This window comes from Phycodurus eques, chromosome 3 (assembly GCF_024500275.1).
Source record: "Phycodurus eques isolate BA_2022a chromosome 3, UOR_Pequ_1.1, whole genome shotgun sequence".
Classification (NCBI taxonomy): domain Eukaryota; kingdom Metazoa; phylum Chordata; class Actinopteri; order Syngnathiformes; family Syngnathidae; genus Phycodurus; species Phycodurus eques.
In genome coordinates this window covers 23,106,852-23,122,130 of record NC_084527.1, presented here as the reverse complement: position 1 = coordinate 23,122,130, position 15,279 = coordinate 23,106,852, and the positions used below count along the sequence as shown (strand labels likewise).

The 15,279-nt window shown below is 36.8% G+C and overlaps 1 protein-coding gene across 3 annotated transcripts in view; it reads right to left on the bottom strand.

Moving 5' to 3' along the window:
- The window catches only part of antxr2a (ANTXR cell adhesion molecule 2a), a 117,718-nt gene extending 106,150 nt beyond the window's left edge, over positions 1 to 11,568 (bottom strand). For 2 of the 3 annotated variants that reach the window (XM_061673538.1, XM_061673540.1), the window contains exons 1-2: positions 11,120 to 11,568; positions 3,283 to 3,354 (exon numbers count right to left, since the gene is read on the bottom strand). In XM_061673538.1, coding sequence (XP_061529522.1) covers positions 3,283 to 3,354; positions 11,120 to 11,313 — 266 coding nt within the window. In that variant the 5' untranslated portion in view covers positions 11,314 to 11,568. The remainder of the gene's footprint in view (positions 1 to 3,282; positions 3,355 to 11,119) is intronic. The other variant, XM_061673539.1, reaches the window with a different exon arrangement.
- Between the last annotated feature and the right edge of the window lie 3,711 nt (positions 11,569 to 15,279).

The window sequence follows — 15,279 nt, the reverse complement described above, 5'->3', positions numbered from 1 at the left end:
AAGTCAGCTGGGGTAGGCTCCAGCGCCCCGCGGCCCTAATCAGGATAAAGCGGTGTTGAAAATGGATCGAAATGGACTGACAACTGAACAACAACCATCAATTTCTTTATGGTTATGTTTTGTTTAATGATAATACTTTTCTGAAATGGTTAACAGTTTAATTTGAATCCCATTAAAATAAAATTAAATGTCTTTCGCCTGGCCCATCATGTTTTCTTTAAAGAATTGTGCCCATCTTACAAATTCTTCCTGGGTAATCAAAATTACAAGCACAACTGTGTGCTTTCTCATTTACTAAATAAAAGAAGGGCTGTGAATTTCAAAATAAGAGCAAGTAAATAAAAAAGCAAGTATTACATGTTCAAATAAAGTGCTCAATTTCAGAATTATTATTTGAAAAAAAACAAACAAAGTACAGATAATACTTCATTTTGATCATATGGGAAGAAGCAAAAACATGCATTGTAAAAATGCATTATACATAGGAAGAAGGGTCGTCCAGAATTTTTAGGACAATTTTGGGGATGCGTATTATACATGGGTGCGCATTATACACGAAAAATTACGGTAATCTGTCTGCTCGAGGACTACAGATATCTCAGAAAATTTACTCTTGAGAGGCTGAAATTCCAAGGATTAGGACAACTTTAAATTAAACAAGATCTTTAAACAATTATTTGATCATCAAAAGAGTTGTTGATTAATTTGATGATTCATTGTCAATTAATTGATTGTTGCACCTCGAACTGGAATCCTAGAAGACTATATTTTTAGATTAAAAAGTCGCAGTTATTCAAGAAACAAATTAGAATCTGACGAGAATATAACGAAACTTTTAGAGAAAATGTTTTCGCAAATTAGATTTTAAAGTTAGAAATAAAATTGTCCTACATTTTTTTGTCAACTAAATATCTTTGTCTGTGAAAAGTCATATTTTGAGAAATATTTTGTATTAATATTTTGTCAAGAAACAGTAACATTTCCAAGATCTTTTTTTTTTAAAGCTGTTTTTAGCGGAGAAAAAAGTTGCAAACCTCTTGGAGGTCTTCATTTGTTTATCAAATAATTTCTAATAATAATTTTGAAGAGGAAAAAAGATACTTTATAATCTGACAAGAATGGACTTTTTTTAGAAAGGAAAACTAAGGAAAAAATATGTACTTTGAAAGGAAAGCTTTGCATAAAGAAATATACTTTAAAAAAATTTTTAAGGTTTTATCATGTCTAGAAATAAGTTGTTTTCAGTGAAACAGTAGTAATGTTTTTTTAGAAGGCGAATTTTGAGGGGAAAGGAGTCGTATTGTTATGATAATATAGATATATTTGTTTAAAAAAAACATTTTGAGGGAATGGTGTATTTTATTTAACAAAGTTGTATTTTTACAAAGTTTTTTTCAAATCATCTCATGAGACTGTTTTTCCCGATGAAAATAATTTTTTTGAGAAAAACTGTGGAATTTTATTGGAAAAAAAGTACTATTTTTCAAGAAAAGTCACAATCTTGTAAGAATGAAAAGAAAAGTGTGATATTTTTCAAAAGAAAGTAATCTTACGAGACTATACATTTTATCTCAGGGCACTGAATCAATTGCAACTGGACTGTTCAGACCAGAACAGTCGAGTTGCAAATCAATTGAATGCCTTGAGAATGAAATGACCTGGATGAATGAGAATATTCACAGGCAGAGATATTTTTGGGTGATTTTTTTTTTAATCGTGTCTTATTTAAAGAATAATTAAATTTATAAGTAAACTTACGAGAAAAAATACTTTTTTTAGTAAAAGTTGTATTTAAAAAGTTAGCATGTCCAGTAGGTTCTGTCAATCGGAGACGATATGGTGGAAGTCAAGAGAGTGTGTGTGCGTGTGTGTGTGTGTGTGTGTGTGTGTGTGTGTGTGTGTGTGTGTGTGTGTGTGTGAAGGCGGGGTAGCAGGATTGGCAGTGGGGGGGGGACGTGTTGCGGCCACTCCCGTGGCAAATGGCCGTTCTCACAGCACAGAAGAGTGCCCGACTCCGCCACCCACTCCCACCTGCTGCCTTTGCTATTTTTTTCAAGCGAGCGAGCAAGCAAGCGAACAAGCGAGCGAGCAGCGCTACTGGCGAGGCCGCCGCCGTCTGTCCTTTAGCTGAGCTGGCAGCCGGCGGCAGCGTTAACACTTTGAGTCGGACAATTTTTGGGTCTGAAGAGGACGTGTGGCCTAGTCGTCCATAAGTCAGGAGGGGAGCCGCAAGTGTTTTTCAGAGGCCCGCGCCAGCAGCAGGCAAATGTGAAAAAAACGTGACAGGATTTCAACCAGGAACAAAACTACTGGATTATGCAGGACATCCATCCTCGTATTGTTTACTCCATATTGTATGTAGTTTTAGAAAAGTTACCAATAAAGTCATATTTTTCTTAAGGGGACAAAGCCGGAATCTTGAGGGAATATTTTTATTACCAGTTGTAATTCTACGCAATTTCTTTTCCTTATAATAATCCTTATATTAGAAGTATAAAATCATATTTCTTTAAGAAAAAAAAGAGTAATATGTTTTTAATATTTTAAAATTGTTATCATTTAATTATTTTATACATTTCTTTTTTTTTTTAAATGTTGATGTAATTTCTAGGGGGTGAAAAAAGTTTGTAAGGGGGAAATGTAAAATGTTTTCCCCCCCAAAAAGAAGTTGTAGTCTCATTCAATTTAAGTTAAATATTTCCAGTAATTTATGTATTCTAAACAAAAAGTAGCATTTTGTTTAAGTTGTAAATTTTAATGAAAATTTTGAAATTAAAAAAAATATATATTTTAATATTACACGAGTATCAAATCCAAACAACCTTGAGTAAAAATAAGCACTTTTTTAAATAAAGTACTATTTTTCAAGAAAAAAAAACAATTGCATTTTTACCCCAAAAAAACTGGAATAGAAAGGCTAAGAGCTAAATCTCTGGATATTCAAACAGACTGAAGTGTCATACCTAAAGTGAAACAACATAATTCTTGTAGAGAGTGATTACAACGTGTTATTGTGTTCAACTTTTCGTTCCAAAAATTTTCCTTTTCGTGATGTGTCTTCTAATTTTTACTTCCCATTTTGATTTGAGTTGTTGCTACATACGTAGCTGTGACTTGTGTTGTCATCATCGTCATTAGCACTCATGATCATTATCATTATCAATAACATCATTATTATTATGATTATTATTGGAGCAGATTGTAGCTGTTTGTGGCCTGGAGTTTAGGGACATAATCCGTGAAAGCGTGCAAATTTAGCCACTTTGGACGCTTGCCACTTACCTCACAAATCTGTCAGTTAGATTCCTGACAAAAGAGTAAATCTCAAACCAGTCGGCGGCGACGCTTCCCGACCTGAAAGGAGACAAAAACGCTGCTGCTCATCTTGTGGCATATACTGTATCACCAAAAACCAATAGCATTCTTGCTCTGCTGTACAGCAAAAGTTAAATCGCTGAAAGATCGTGGAAGTGTGACTAGGCTGAAATTCACCACACAGGAAGCATCAATGAATTTGACATCATGTTATCTTTTGGTTTGGTGGCTTTTGGGTTGGTGGCTCATTGCCTGTGGTTATTCTCTTATGCTCTATTTGAAGTAAATTAGTAGAACAGTGGCAGAGAAAATATCAAAGTAGAATTTGTTTTCAAGAAAATTTGCCATTTTACGAGAAAAAAATCGTGTTTTTTCAAGAAAGATTTGCAGTTTTTAAATTAACGGAATCATGCACAAATACAGACATTTTTAGAGAAAAGGTCACAGTTTGTCAAGAAACATTTTATTTTATAAGGATAAGGATATTTTTAAAGAACAATTCTGAGAAAAAAGTAATTTCACATTAAGGCACATTTTGAGAGGAAAAAATATCAAATAAAAATTATTTGTACTATTTCAGTGAAAAGTCGTATTTTGAGACAAACAAAAAACCTTTTTTTTTTTTCAAAGAAAAGTTGCAATTTTACCAGGAAACAAATGTTATTTTATGAAAAACTTGTAAACTATTTTCCAAGAAAAAAAATCTTTTTTTTTCTTTAAATTAAATTGGCATCCTACAATAAATATTTTTTTTAGGTCACACTTACTTTTTCAAGAATATTTCTTTACCTTACAAGCATTTTTACCTTACATGAAACATTTTTTAATAGAAAGAGTTAATTTTTTTTAACAAAAACTCATATATTTACAGAAATAAAGACATTTTGAGAAGAAAATCCTCCATTTTAGAAATAGTGTTATTTTTCACAAAACTTTAATATTTTTTTCTGTGAAAAGTAGTATTTTGGGAAAATACTTTTTTTCCAAGAAAATGTGGAAGCATAGAGTAAACATTTTTTTCGAGAAAAAGTCACAATGTTACAAAATTAAAGTCAGATTTATTTTTATAATTATTTTTCGAGAAAAAGTCATAATTGTTATAGAAATCGTTTTTTTTAAAAAATTGAATTTGAATAAATTAATTAAAAAACTTCATTTTGCCATGATAAATTTCAGAATTTCACAAGAGTAATGTTATTTAGCCATTCACATAAATAGGGTTGGGAAAAGAAATATTTTAAGAATTCTATCCATCTTGTATCTAGAAATCTACAAACCCCAATTCCAATAAAGTTGGGACATTGTTTAAAACGTAAATAAATGAATACAATGATTTTCCACCTATATTCAATTTAAAACACTACATAGACAAGATAGTTAATGCTCAAACTGATAAACTTTTTTTTTTTTACAAATATTCACTCATTTTGAATTCGATTGCCTGGAACACATTCCAAAAACCTCGGACAGCTGAGGACACTAATTGTTGAAGCTTTGAATTCTTTCCCATTCTTCATGGATGTGCAACTTCAGTTGCTAACAGTCCAGGTGCTCCATTGCTGTATTTTGGACTTCATAATACGCCACACATTTTCAATAGGAGACAGGTCTGGACTGCTGGCAGGCCAGTCTAGTACTTGCACTCTTTTACTACGAAGCCATGCTGTGGTAAGATGTGCACAGTGAGGCATTTTCTTTCTGAAATAAGCAGGGATGTCCCTGAAAAAGATGTTGCTTGGATGGCAGCATGTGTTGCTCCAAAACCTGTATGTACCTTTCAGTATTAATGGTGCCTTCACAGTGTACAAGTTACCCATGCCATGGGCACTAACACACCCCCATACCATCGCAGATGCGGGCTTTTGAACTTCGCGCTGATAACTTTCCCGATAGTCTTTTTCCATGATTTCTCCAAACAATTTGAAACTCATCAGACCACAGCACACGTTTACACTTCCGCGTCAGTCCATCCCAGATGAGTTCATGCCCAGAGAATCCGGCGGTGTTTCTGGGTGTTGTTCAGGTATGGCTTTCACTTTGTATGGTAGAGTTTTAACTTGCGATTATAGCTGCAGCGGCGAGCTGTGTTAACTGACAAAGGTTTTCCGAAGTGGTCCTGAGCCCACGTGACAATATCCCTTACACAATAATGCCGTTTTTTAATGCAGTGCCGCTTGAGGGATCGAAGATCGCGGGCATTCAATGGTGGGTTTCCTCCTTACAGCTTACATGCGGAGATTTCTCCAGATTCTCTGAATACTTTGATGATGTTATGGATCGTAGACAATGAAACCCCTAAAATTCCTTGCAACTGTACATTGACAAATTTTGTTCTTAAAATGTTGGACTATTTTCTCACGCAGTTAGTTATTCACAAAGTGGTGAGTCTCGCCCCATCCTTGCTTGTGAACAACTGAGCCTTTCCGGAATGCTCCTTTTATACCTAATTATGACAATCAACTGACTCCAATTAACCTGTTCAACTTTGGAATGTTCCAAACAGGTGGGTTTTTTTTTTAGCATTCTTCAACTTTTGTTGCCTTTGTCCCAGCTTTTTTGGAACGTGTTGCAGGCATCAAATTCAAAATATTTGCAATACATGAGAGAATATTTGCAAAAAAACAATAATGTTCATCAGTCTCAACATTAAATAACTTGTCTTTGTAGTGAATTTAATTGATTATAAATTGAAAAAGATTTGCAAATCATTGTATTTTGTTTTTATTTACGTTTTACATAAAATCCCAGCTTCATTGAAACTGAGGTTTATATATGAATTTAGACGTCATCCTAAAGCCGCACAAAAATCAAACTTGACGCCATCTTACAAACATTGATGAAACAGGCTGACTAAAATGTCCAGCAATGGCATCAGCATTCAGTCCTTTTACAGGAGGGAGAGGCGCTGGCTCAAAAATGGCTCAACGGGAGCGACACTGACACAGGAAGTTGAGCGTTTGCTATGTGATGATGCAACTCTTTCTTCCTGTGTTTGCATCAACCCCACAAAGGGAACACATGAAGTTGTTTTGGGTTAGAAGTAAGATGACATCCAACAGAAACATGTGGCCCGGAACCGATCCCCATCGAGTGTCCATCCATGTCATGATGTGGACGGATGCCAGCTGGCGGTCCGGCTGGAACGCCAACAATGTTCCAACTTTTTTCTTTAAACCTCACAAACTTACTGTGTCTTTGGACTAATTATTAAGTATTGCTTTTGTATTGCTTATTTCAAGGAACAAGGCCCAATTCCAACGAGCACAACACTTTTTTTTAGGAGGAAAAAAAGATTGGAGAATAAAGTTTTCTTTCTAGAAAATAGTCACTTTTTTCAAGAAACAAAGTTGGAAAGTTGCATGAATAACATTTGGGGGAAAGAGTTAGAATCTTAGAGTACAATAAATCAAGAAAAAAAGTTTTAATCTTACAAGAATTCAGTGAAAATAAAGTTAAATCTTAGTTAAATTTTAAAGTAAAACTGTGTGTTTTAATTCCGTATTCTCAAGAATAAAATTTGGATTATTCATTAATACAATTTGTAATATTACAAGATTAAAGCTGTATTTGTATATAATTTTTAAAAATTCGATTTTTCAAAATCATATTTTTAAGAGAAAAATATCAGAATTTCGGTGGAACAGTGGACAACTGGTTAGCACATCTGCCTCACAGTTCTGAGGGCCGGGGTTCAAATCCCCTCGCCTGTGTGGAGTTTGCGTGTTCTCCCCGTGCCTGCGTGGGTTTTTCCGGGTACTCCAATTTCCTCCTACATCCCAAAAACATGCACAGTAGGTTGATTGAAGACTCTAAATTGCCCGTAGGTGTGAATGTGAGTGTGAATGGTTGTCTGTTTATATGTGCCATGAGATTGGCTGGCGACCAGTTCAGGGTGTAACCTGCGTCTCGCCCGAAGATAGCTGGGATCGGATCCAGCATACCTGCGACCCTAGTGAGGATAAGCGGTACAGAAAATGGATGGATGGATATCAGAATTTCACAAGAATAAAGTAATTTTGTTTGTAAAAGGACTAGAATCAAGTTGCATTTTTTCGAGGAAAATTTTACTGTAGCCTACATGTATGTGCTGCACGCACACGTCTGCTCGCGAAAGCATTTGGTTCCACTTTGACTTACGGCCTCAAAACTCAATGATGCTTGACTTTTGGGATTTTAACAGTTGCTCTGAGTTTGAGGGACTATACAAAACCGGCACAATGTTAGTACTCAGAAAAGCCACATTTTACGTCTTCTTTGGCGTCATATAAGGATTTCCACAGCGACAATCGATCTTTTCATTTCGTCTGCTACTCGGTAAAACACTTCCCCGACATTTCAGTGAAAAAAAATCCATCATTAACCTCATTATGGAGGATTATAGAGGGATTTTAAGTTCTCATTCCATGTTTTTTTATAGACTTAACACCGATCTGATCGGCCTGATCGGTATCGGCCGATTATTAGCATTTTATGCTGATCGGCTTTAATGTCATAATTTGCCGATCCGATCACTGACTCCACAAAAGACATTCACTCCATGTCGTCGTCGTGTACAGTATATTCGAATCATAAATCTAGTTTATTTTTAGCCTTGTTGCGTGTCTTTTGACGTAGTACTGTAACATGTGACCACCAATAAAGTTTTTAAAAATTTTTTTTTTTTTTTTTTTTTTTAAACGTGGGCGGTGTGGGACAGACAACGGGTAATGCCCGGATCAGACTACAAGACAAATTTGGTCTTTCACAATTGCACTAAGTCAGACTACTGCCATAAAATCTTGTATTCCGATACCACCGCATCACATTTTTTGCGATCACTGGGCTTCATCTTGTCAACTCAAACGCGACCAGGTACACTCGTTACCATGGTGACAACAACAATAATGGATCACACCATGTGTTTATAAGAACAAAATGGCGAAAAACGTGTGTCGGTGGTCACCGGTGCTCGGAAGAGGACGTTCGTTTAAGGCTTGCTTGAGGTATATTCACGTACTTTTAATACGATACGGCTTGCAAGCAGTCAACAAAACGTTGTGTAGTCTAGCAAGCTAGTGCTAGCACTAACTGTTGTAAGTAAACATGCAGGCGTTCTGTCAAATCATGCTCTAAAGTTTTGGTGTGCGTGAAGTAATTTAATTGCTATAAAGTAATTTAATTACAGTAAGTTAGCACCCATTATTTCTATCATGTTGTAATGTTGGTTTGACCTGACTGATTAGAATACACGATCTGACTAGAGCAGTGCTTTCCAACCTTTATGGAGCCAAGGCACATATTTTACAATTGAAAAATCTCACGGCACGCCAACAAACAAAAATGTCACAAAAGGTGGATACATTATTTACTGTATGTACTTCCTGCCATCTAATAGAAGAACATTCATTTGTTCTGTCTGTCACTGTGCCTCACTGGCATAAATAGATGAACAAAGATACATTATTTATATTGTAAATATAATTTTTGGAGCAATTAAGTCCACAAGTATATCCAGTAAATGAACGAGTCATTTAAATAGACACATTGCTCCATCTTGTGATTGGATTGGTGGCCAGTTATCGGTTTATTAAACTCGCTGATCGGTGATTGGCCCCAAAAATCCTGATCGTGTAAAGCCTAGTTTTTTAGAACATTCCACCAAGATGGCGACCACTTGTCACGTTGCTAATCAAAGAACACAAATTAGCTTGTCCAGGAAAGGTGTGCTGTTACTTTTCGGAGTCTACTTATTAGAACGAAAATATTGGACTTATTTTCTGTAAAAAAAAAAAAAATTAAAAAAAAAAGTTTACTAAAAGCCTATTGTTATGCCATATACAGTATTTAATAATGTCACACTGCCCACGCCAACAGGGGGACATATTTGAAAAGCATCTGGAGTTGTCATGACATGTATAACCATCCATTTATTTCTTGTTAGGTAAGTCTTAATTCTCATGCAAATTGACATTTATCGCATAATAGCATCTCTATCTCTTAATGGATTCGAATGCAATCGAGTAGAAAATGTACAGCTCGTCCGGGACAGATGTGCTATTACACTACATATTCCAATGATTTAACAGAATTTAAATATGTCTTTTACAAAAAAAAATCATTATTATTATTATTAAGCCATCTACAGCATTTAATATTGTCAAGCTGCCCACAGCCACTCGTATATGCATGTCACCTAGGATTACTACTGTATGATATATGCTGAGTCAACTGTCAGTGATTTTCTTCTTTGGGCAGTTAATCTAAGACAGTGATTCTCAACTAGTGGTTGGGGACCCAAAAGTGGGCCGTGGACCCATTTTGGGTGGGTCGTGGATGGCTATTAAAAATGTACATGTATTCGTATTTAGATTTTTTTCTGGATTGTACAGAGGCGTACCAAGTTCCCACATGGAACGTACTTGGTAAGGGAAATGAAATGCTGTTCACTTGTGCTCTCGTCACAAGTTTACTCCGCAAACAAATACTGTACAGTGCAGCTCAGCCTGTGGCTAGCGGGCATCATGGCTAGCAATATGCCTTTGTCGGTATGTCAAACTCATTTGAAATGGTGTTTCAAAATATAATATACTTTCCATGTGTTTTCAGAGGCTTTTTCTAAACAAAACAAAATAATCTTTATTGTTCTTAAGTGGGCACGGTGGACGACTGGTTAGCACATCTGCCTCACAGTTCTGAGGACCGGGGTTCACATCCGGCCTCGCCTGTGTGGAGTTTGCATGTTCTCCCCGTGCCTGCATGGGTTTTCTCCGGGTACTCCAGTTTCCTTCCGCATCCCACAAACGTGCATGCTAGTTTCAATGAATACTCTAAATTGCCCGTAGGTGTGAATGTGAGCGCGGATGGTTGTTTTTTTATATGTGCCCTGCGATTGGTTGGCGACCAGTTCAGGGTGTACCCCGCCTCTTGCCAGAAGATAGCTGGGATAGGCGCCAGCACGCCCGCGACCCTAGTGAGGAGAAGCAGTACGGAAAATGAATGAATTAATGTTCTTAAGTGGGTCGTGACTTTGCAACAATAGGAAATTGCGGGTCCCAGGGTGACAACAGTTGGGCACTGCTAGTCTAAGAAGTAACATTTTACGTTCAAACGCAATTTCACATTTAGCATCTCCATCGTTTAATGCATAGGTGTCAAACTCAAGGCCCGGGGCCAGATGCGGCCCGCCACATCATTTTATGTGGCCCGCAAAAGCAAATCATGGTCGTCAACTTCCGTGATTTTTGCTCAAATCTGTACCCAAATTCCAAATTGTCATAATAATAAACAATAAGGTTGAGATATTGCATTTTTCTGTTGCCAAACCCTTCTTCTACAGTAACTTAAACAATACTTGAACAAACTATTATCCTTGTCTTCTGATTTCAAAACTAGTTATCCCTCAATTTGTTGTGTCATGGTAATAATATGATTTGGTGATGAAACATTTCACTGTTCTAACGGCCCTCTGAGGGAAATCATAACCTACAACGCTGCCCGAGACAAAAATGAGTTTGACACCCCTGGTTTAACTAATTCAAACCCAATCGAGGATCAAATGTACAGTTTGTCCAGGACAGGTGTGCCATTGCTTTTGGAGTTCAAACACTTATCACGATAAGCCATATTGTTATGCCATCTACAGCTGGCCACAGCTACTCGGGGGAATATTTACATGGTACCCGGGGTTGTTATGGTAAACTGTGATGCTATTAGCGCTATCAGCATTTCTTTTTATTTTTATTATTATTATTATTATTTTTCCACAGTATAGCTGATTTCTCAGCATTCCCACGCGAGAGACATGATTAAAAGAAGTACGACTTACTTGTCCAGGACGAAGTAGAGGTCGTAAGCGCCGTGGCAGGATGTTTCCTCCGCCCAGCCCGTCGAGGCTAAAACACCCAGCAGCAGCACAGCGAGGGCGGCCACACGCCACCAATGCTGCCCGGGGATAAGTTGACTCGCCGGGGAGATGTGAAGCGACTTTTTGGACATTTTCGAACGTTTATCTCGAGACATTTGCGTGGAAGAAGCAGGCGGCTAGTGACAAGCTACATGTCAGAACACCACATTAAAGTCCTCAGCGACATGTGAAATAGAGGAAATTACCGCTGAGACGTCATCGTTGTTGGCTCAGAGTAAGCTCACTAGCATCACCGCTAAACTCCAAACGAACTCCATGATTCGCGTGGAAGTCACTTTGGAGGAAAATGTGAGAAAAAGCGGCGTGACGGTATGACACAACTAAACTTTGTCGAAGTCGAACTCCTGAAGTTGTGATGCGTTCAGGTGAAGCTCGTATTTTTGAACTTCTAACTACAAGGAAGCTAGGGGGGGGGAATTGTAAAATCTTAATACAGTTTATAATAACAACAATAATAACTGCTGTGTGTACAGCGTCTTTTCAGGGAGCAAAGTAAGCTTATTACAATGAATATTTATGAAAATTATTCAATGTTGGTGTTTTAAAAATAAACTATGTATCCAGGAAAAACAGCAGAATCAGAAGAATAAAATACTTTTTTTCAAAATCAAAATTGTCAAAGAAACACTACTAATAATAAAACGAGCATAAAATATTTTTGAGGGAAAACAGTCGGATTTTTTTTTTTAGTAAAAACACAAGAACCCTTCAAAGAAAAATCTACAATTTTTTTCAAGAAGGAAAAGTTGTAATATTAAAAAATAAACAGTAGATTTTCTTTTTGGGAAAAAAAGTTACAGTCCAACAAGAATAATATGTATATATAATATGTATAAAAAAAAAAACATTTAAAAAATATTCAGAAAAAGTTGTATTTATTCGAGAAAAACAGTCAGAATCTTACATCGTTTAAGTCATATTTACAAGGAAACTGTTGTATTTCATGGGGCAACGCCATAATCTTAAGAAAATGAAGTTGTCTTTTTTTTAAAATATATTTCAGGAAAACGGTTCTATTTCCTTTTTTTAAAGTTGTACTCACACACACACACACACACATATCATGTATTTTATGAGAATAAAGTCATATTTTCTCAGGAAATGTTGCATTTTTGTTCTAGGCAAGGCAAGGCAAATTTATTTGTATAGCACATTTCATACACCAGGTTACTCAATGTTAAAAACAAAGAGCAAAAGACATTTCAAAACAAAGTACAGAAAAATAAAAGACAGCTTACTGAAATTACTAAAAACATACAGTGCAATCATTAGCATAAGAAAAAGGAATAGTTTTTAACTTGGACGTAAAAAGATTCACACTTGAGGCTGATTTCACATCTGTTGGCAGCTTATTCCATATATGTGCAGCATAACAGCTAGATGCTGCTTCACCATGTTTGGTTTCAACTCTGGGCCCCACTATCTGACCTGAGTTTGTAAATCTCAGAACCTTACTAGGTTTATAGTCCATCAGCATTTCTTCCATGTATTCTTGACCTAAACCATTTAGTAATTTATAGACCAGTAGCAGAACTGTAAAGTTCATTATAAAGCTGACTGGGAGCCAGTGTAAAGACTTTAGAATTGGGGTAATAAGCTCTGATCTCTCTGTACTGGCCAGAACCCGAGTTGCAGGGTTCTGAATGAGATGCAGCTGTTTAATGCGCTTTTGGGTGAGCCCTGTCAGAAGAACATTGGAATAGTTAAGTTTACTGGACATAAAAGCATGGATGAGCTCCTCCTGGTCTGCTTAGAACATGTAACCCTTCACTTTGGATATGTTCTTCAGCTGGTAGAAGGGTGTTTTAATGATTGATTTGATATGACTGCTGAAAGTAGATTGGAATCTATCAGCACTCCTAAGTTTTGGACTTGGTCTGTGGTTTTTCAAGAGAGTGATTCCAGGTATTTACTAACAGCAATCTTTTCTTTACTTCCAAAACAATTACCTCGGTTTTTGTGGTGGTTAAACTGTAGGAAATTCTGGTTTATACAGATATTTATTTGTTTTAGACAGTGACACCACACCTCAAATTAACTGTGGTCATCTGCAGACACCGCTAGATATAACTGTGGATCATCTGCATAGCTATCATAGTCAACATTAAGGAATTTGTAACATACAGGCTCAACAAAAAGGGTCCGAGAACGTATCCTTGAGATACCCCATGTCATTACCATTTGATGAGACTGAAAACCTACAATGATACCGAAATAACTCCTTTCATTCATGTCGGACCTGAAGCATTTAAGAACTGTTCGACTAAGTCCTACCCACATTTCCAACCTGTTCAAGAACAAAAAAGTAAGACAATAAAATCATATTATCTTCATGAAAAAAAAACCTTAAGTAGACATAAACATTAACATAAGTAAATATTTTTTTCAAGACAAATTTCAGAATCCTATGACATTTAAGACGTTTTCACTGAGAAAAACGTGGATTTTTGAGGTGATAAAATGTTTTTTTCTTCTGATACTAGGTCATATATGTTTTTGACAAAGAAGTCATAATCAATCCATCCATTTCCTGTACCGCTTATCCTCACTACGGTCGCATGCATGCTGGAGCCTATCCCAGCCACTGCGGGCAGGAGGCGGGGTACACCCTGAACTGGTTGCCACCCAATCGCAGGGCACATACAAACGAAAAAGCCATTTGCGCTCACATTCACATCTACGGGCAATTTAGACTCTTCAATTAACCTACCATGCATGTTTTTGGGATGTGGGAGGAAACCGGAGTACATGGAGAAAACCCACACAGGCACGGGGAGAACATGCAAACTCCACACAGGCGAGGCCGAGATGTGAACCCCAGTCCTCAGAACTGTGAGACAGATGTGCTAACCAGTCGTCCGCCGTGCCGCCAAGAAGTCATAATATTAAAGGAAAATGTATATATTTTCAAAATAATCTTATGAGAACGAAGACCCATTTTTGACAATTGTTTTTTCTATTTATTCAAAAAAGACAAAGAAAATTAGTCACAAGGAATATGCTTTGTGTAGTTTTCAAGACATCGCCATCTAAGTGTTTATAACAGTAATCTTTTAAACATCCCCTCAGGTTGACTACAAGATACCTTTCCTGACAAGGTGTTTTCCGGGACAAACAGGAAATTCCAGGAACATTATCACTCGTCCGTCTTGTTCAAAGAAGAGTTGGCAACGTGGATGGAAGAAGACATGATTCCGGGCTGTGAAATTAAAACACGGATTGCAACATATAGTACCTGTCACGTACTGAAAGTCAAAGATATGAAGTGTGAAGTGAAGATAAGCGGTACGGATGAATGGATGGAATTAAACCACAATCTACCTACATTACTATTAGAATGCAATATTGCTTTCAATATAAATTGTCAGGTGGCTGGAAGGGGAAGTGAAACATCACAGTTTGTTTGTTGTTTGACTGACACACACATTAGCAAAATTGTCGGATTTCGTAACATTTGAGAGTGAAATCCACTGCAGACGAAAATCTTTTTTCCCTAAAAAATGTTCACATTTGTTCACAAGCATTGAATTTTTTCGAGAAAAAAGTGATACCGTCAGAGACTATGTATGATGCCAAACTTCTTTGTTTTTAATGTTAACAGTTAGCCAAACTTCTTTTAGCACTTAACACTTTACTAGAGATTCCGTCTTCTCGGCTACACCTGAGTTCTCTCTCTCTCTCTCTCTCTCTCTCACTCACTCACTCACACATACACACACCCACGTATACACGCGTACCTCCACCCCTGCTAATTACGGCAAACAGACCTCATCAAATGTGAACATCAACACAGCAGTATAATTATCTGGCAAATCAAAGTCTAATTGGATGTTAATTACAATGTGAATTCGTCTGCACGCCGTTTGCTTTTGACGGAATATGACGCCATACAAACTAGTCTCGCTCTGCATGTGTGTGTGTGTGTGTGTGTGTTTCTTACGGTTGTTACTAATTCCCGCAAGCGCTGAGGCGATTAAACTCATTGAGAAAGAAAAACAACAGAAAAAGTCAACAAAAACAAAAGAAAAGCATGGTAGCGTGTCACTCAATTGGCAGAAGAT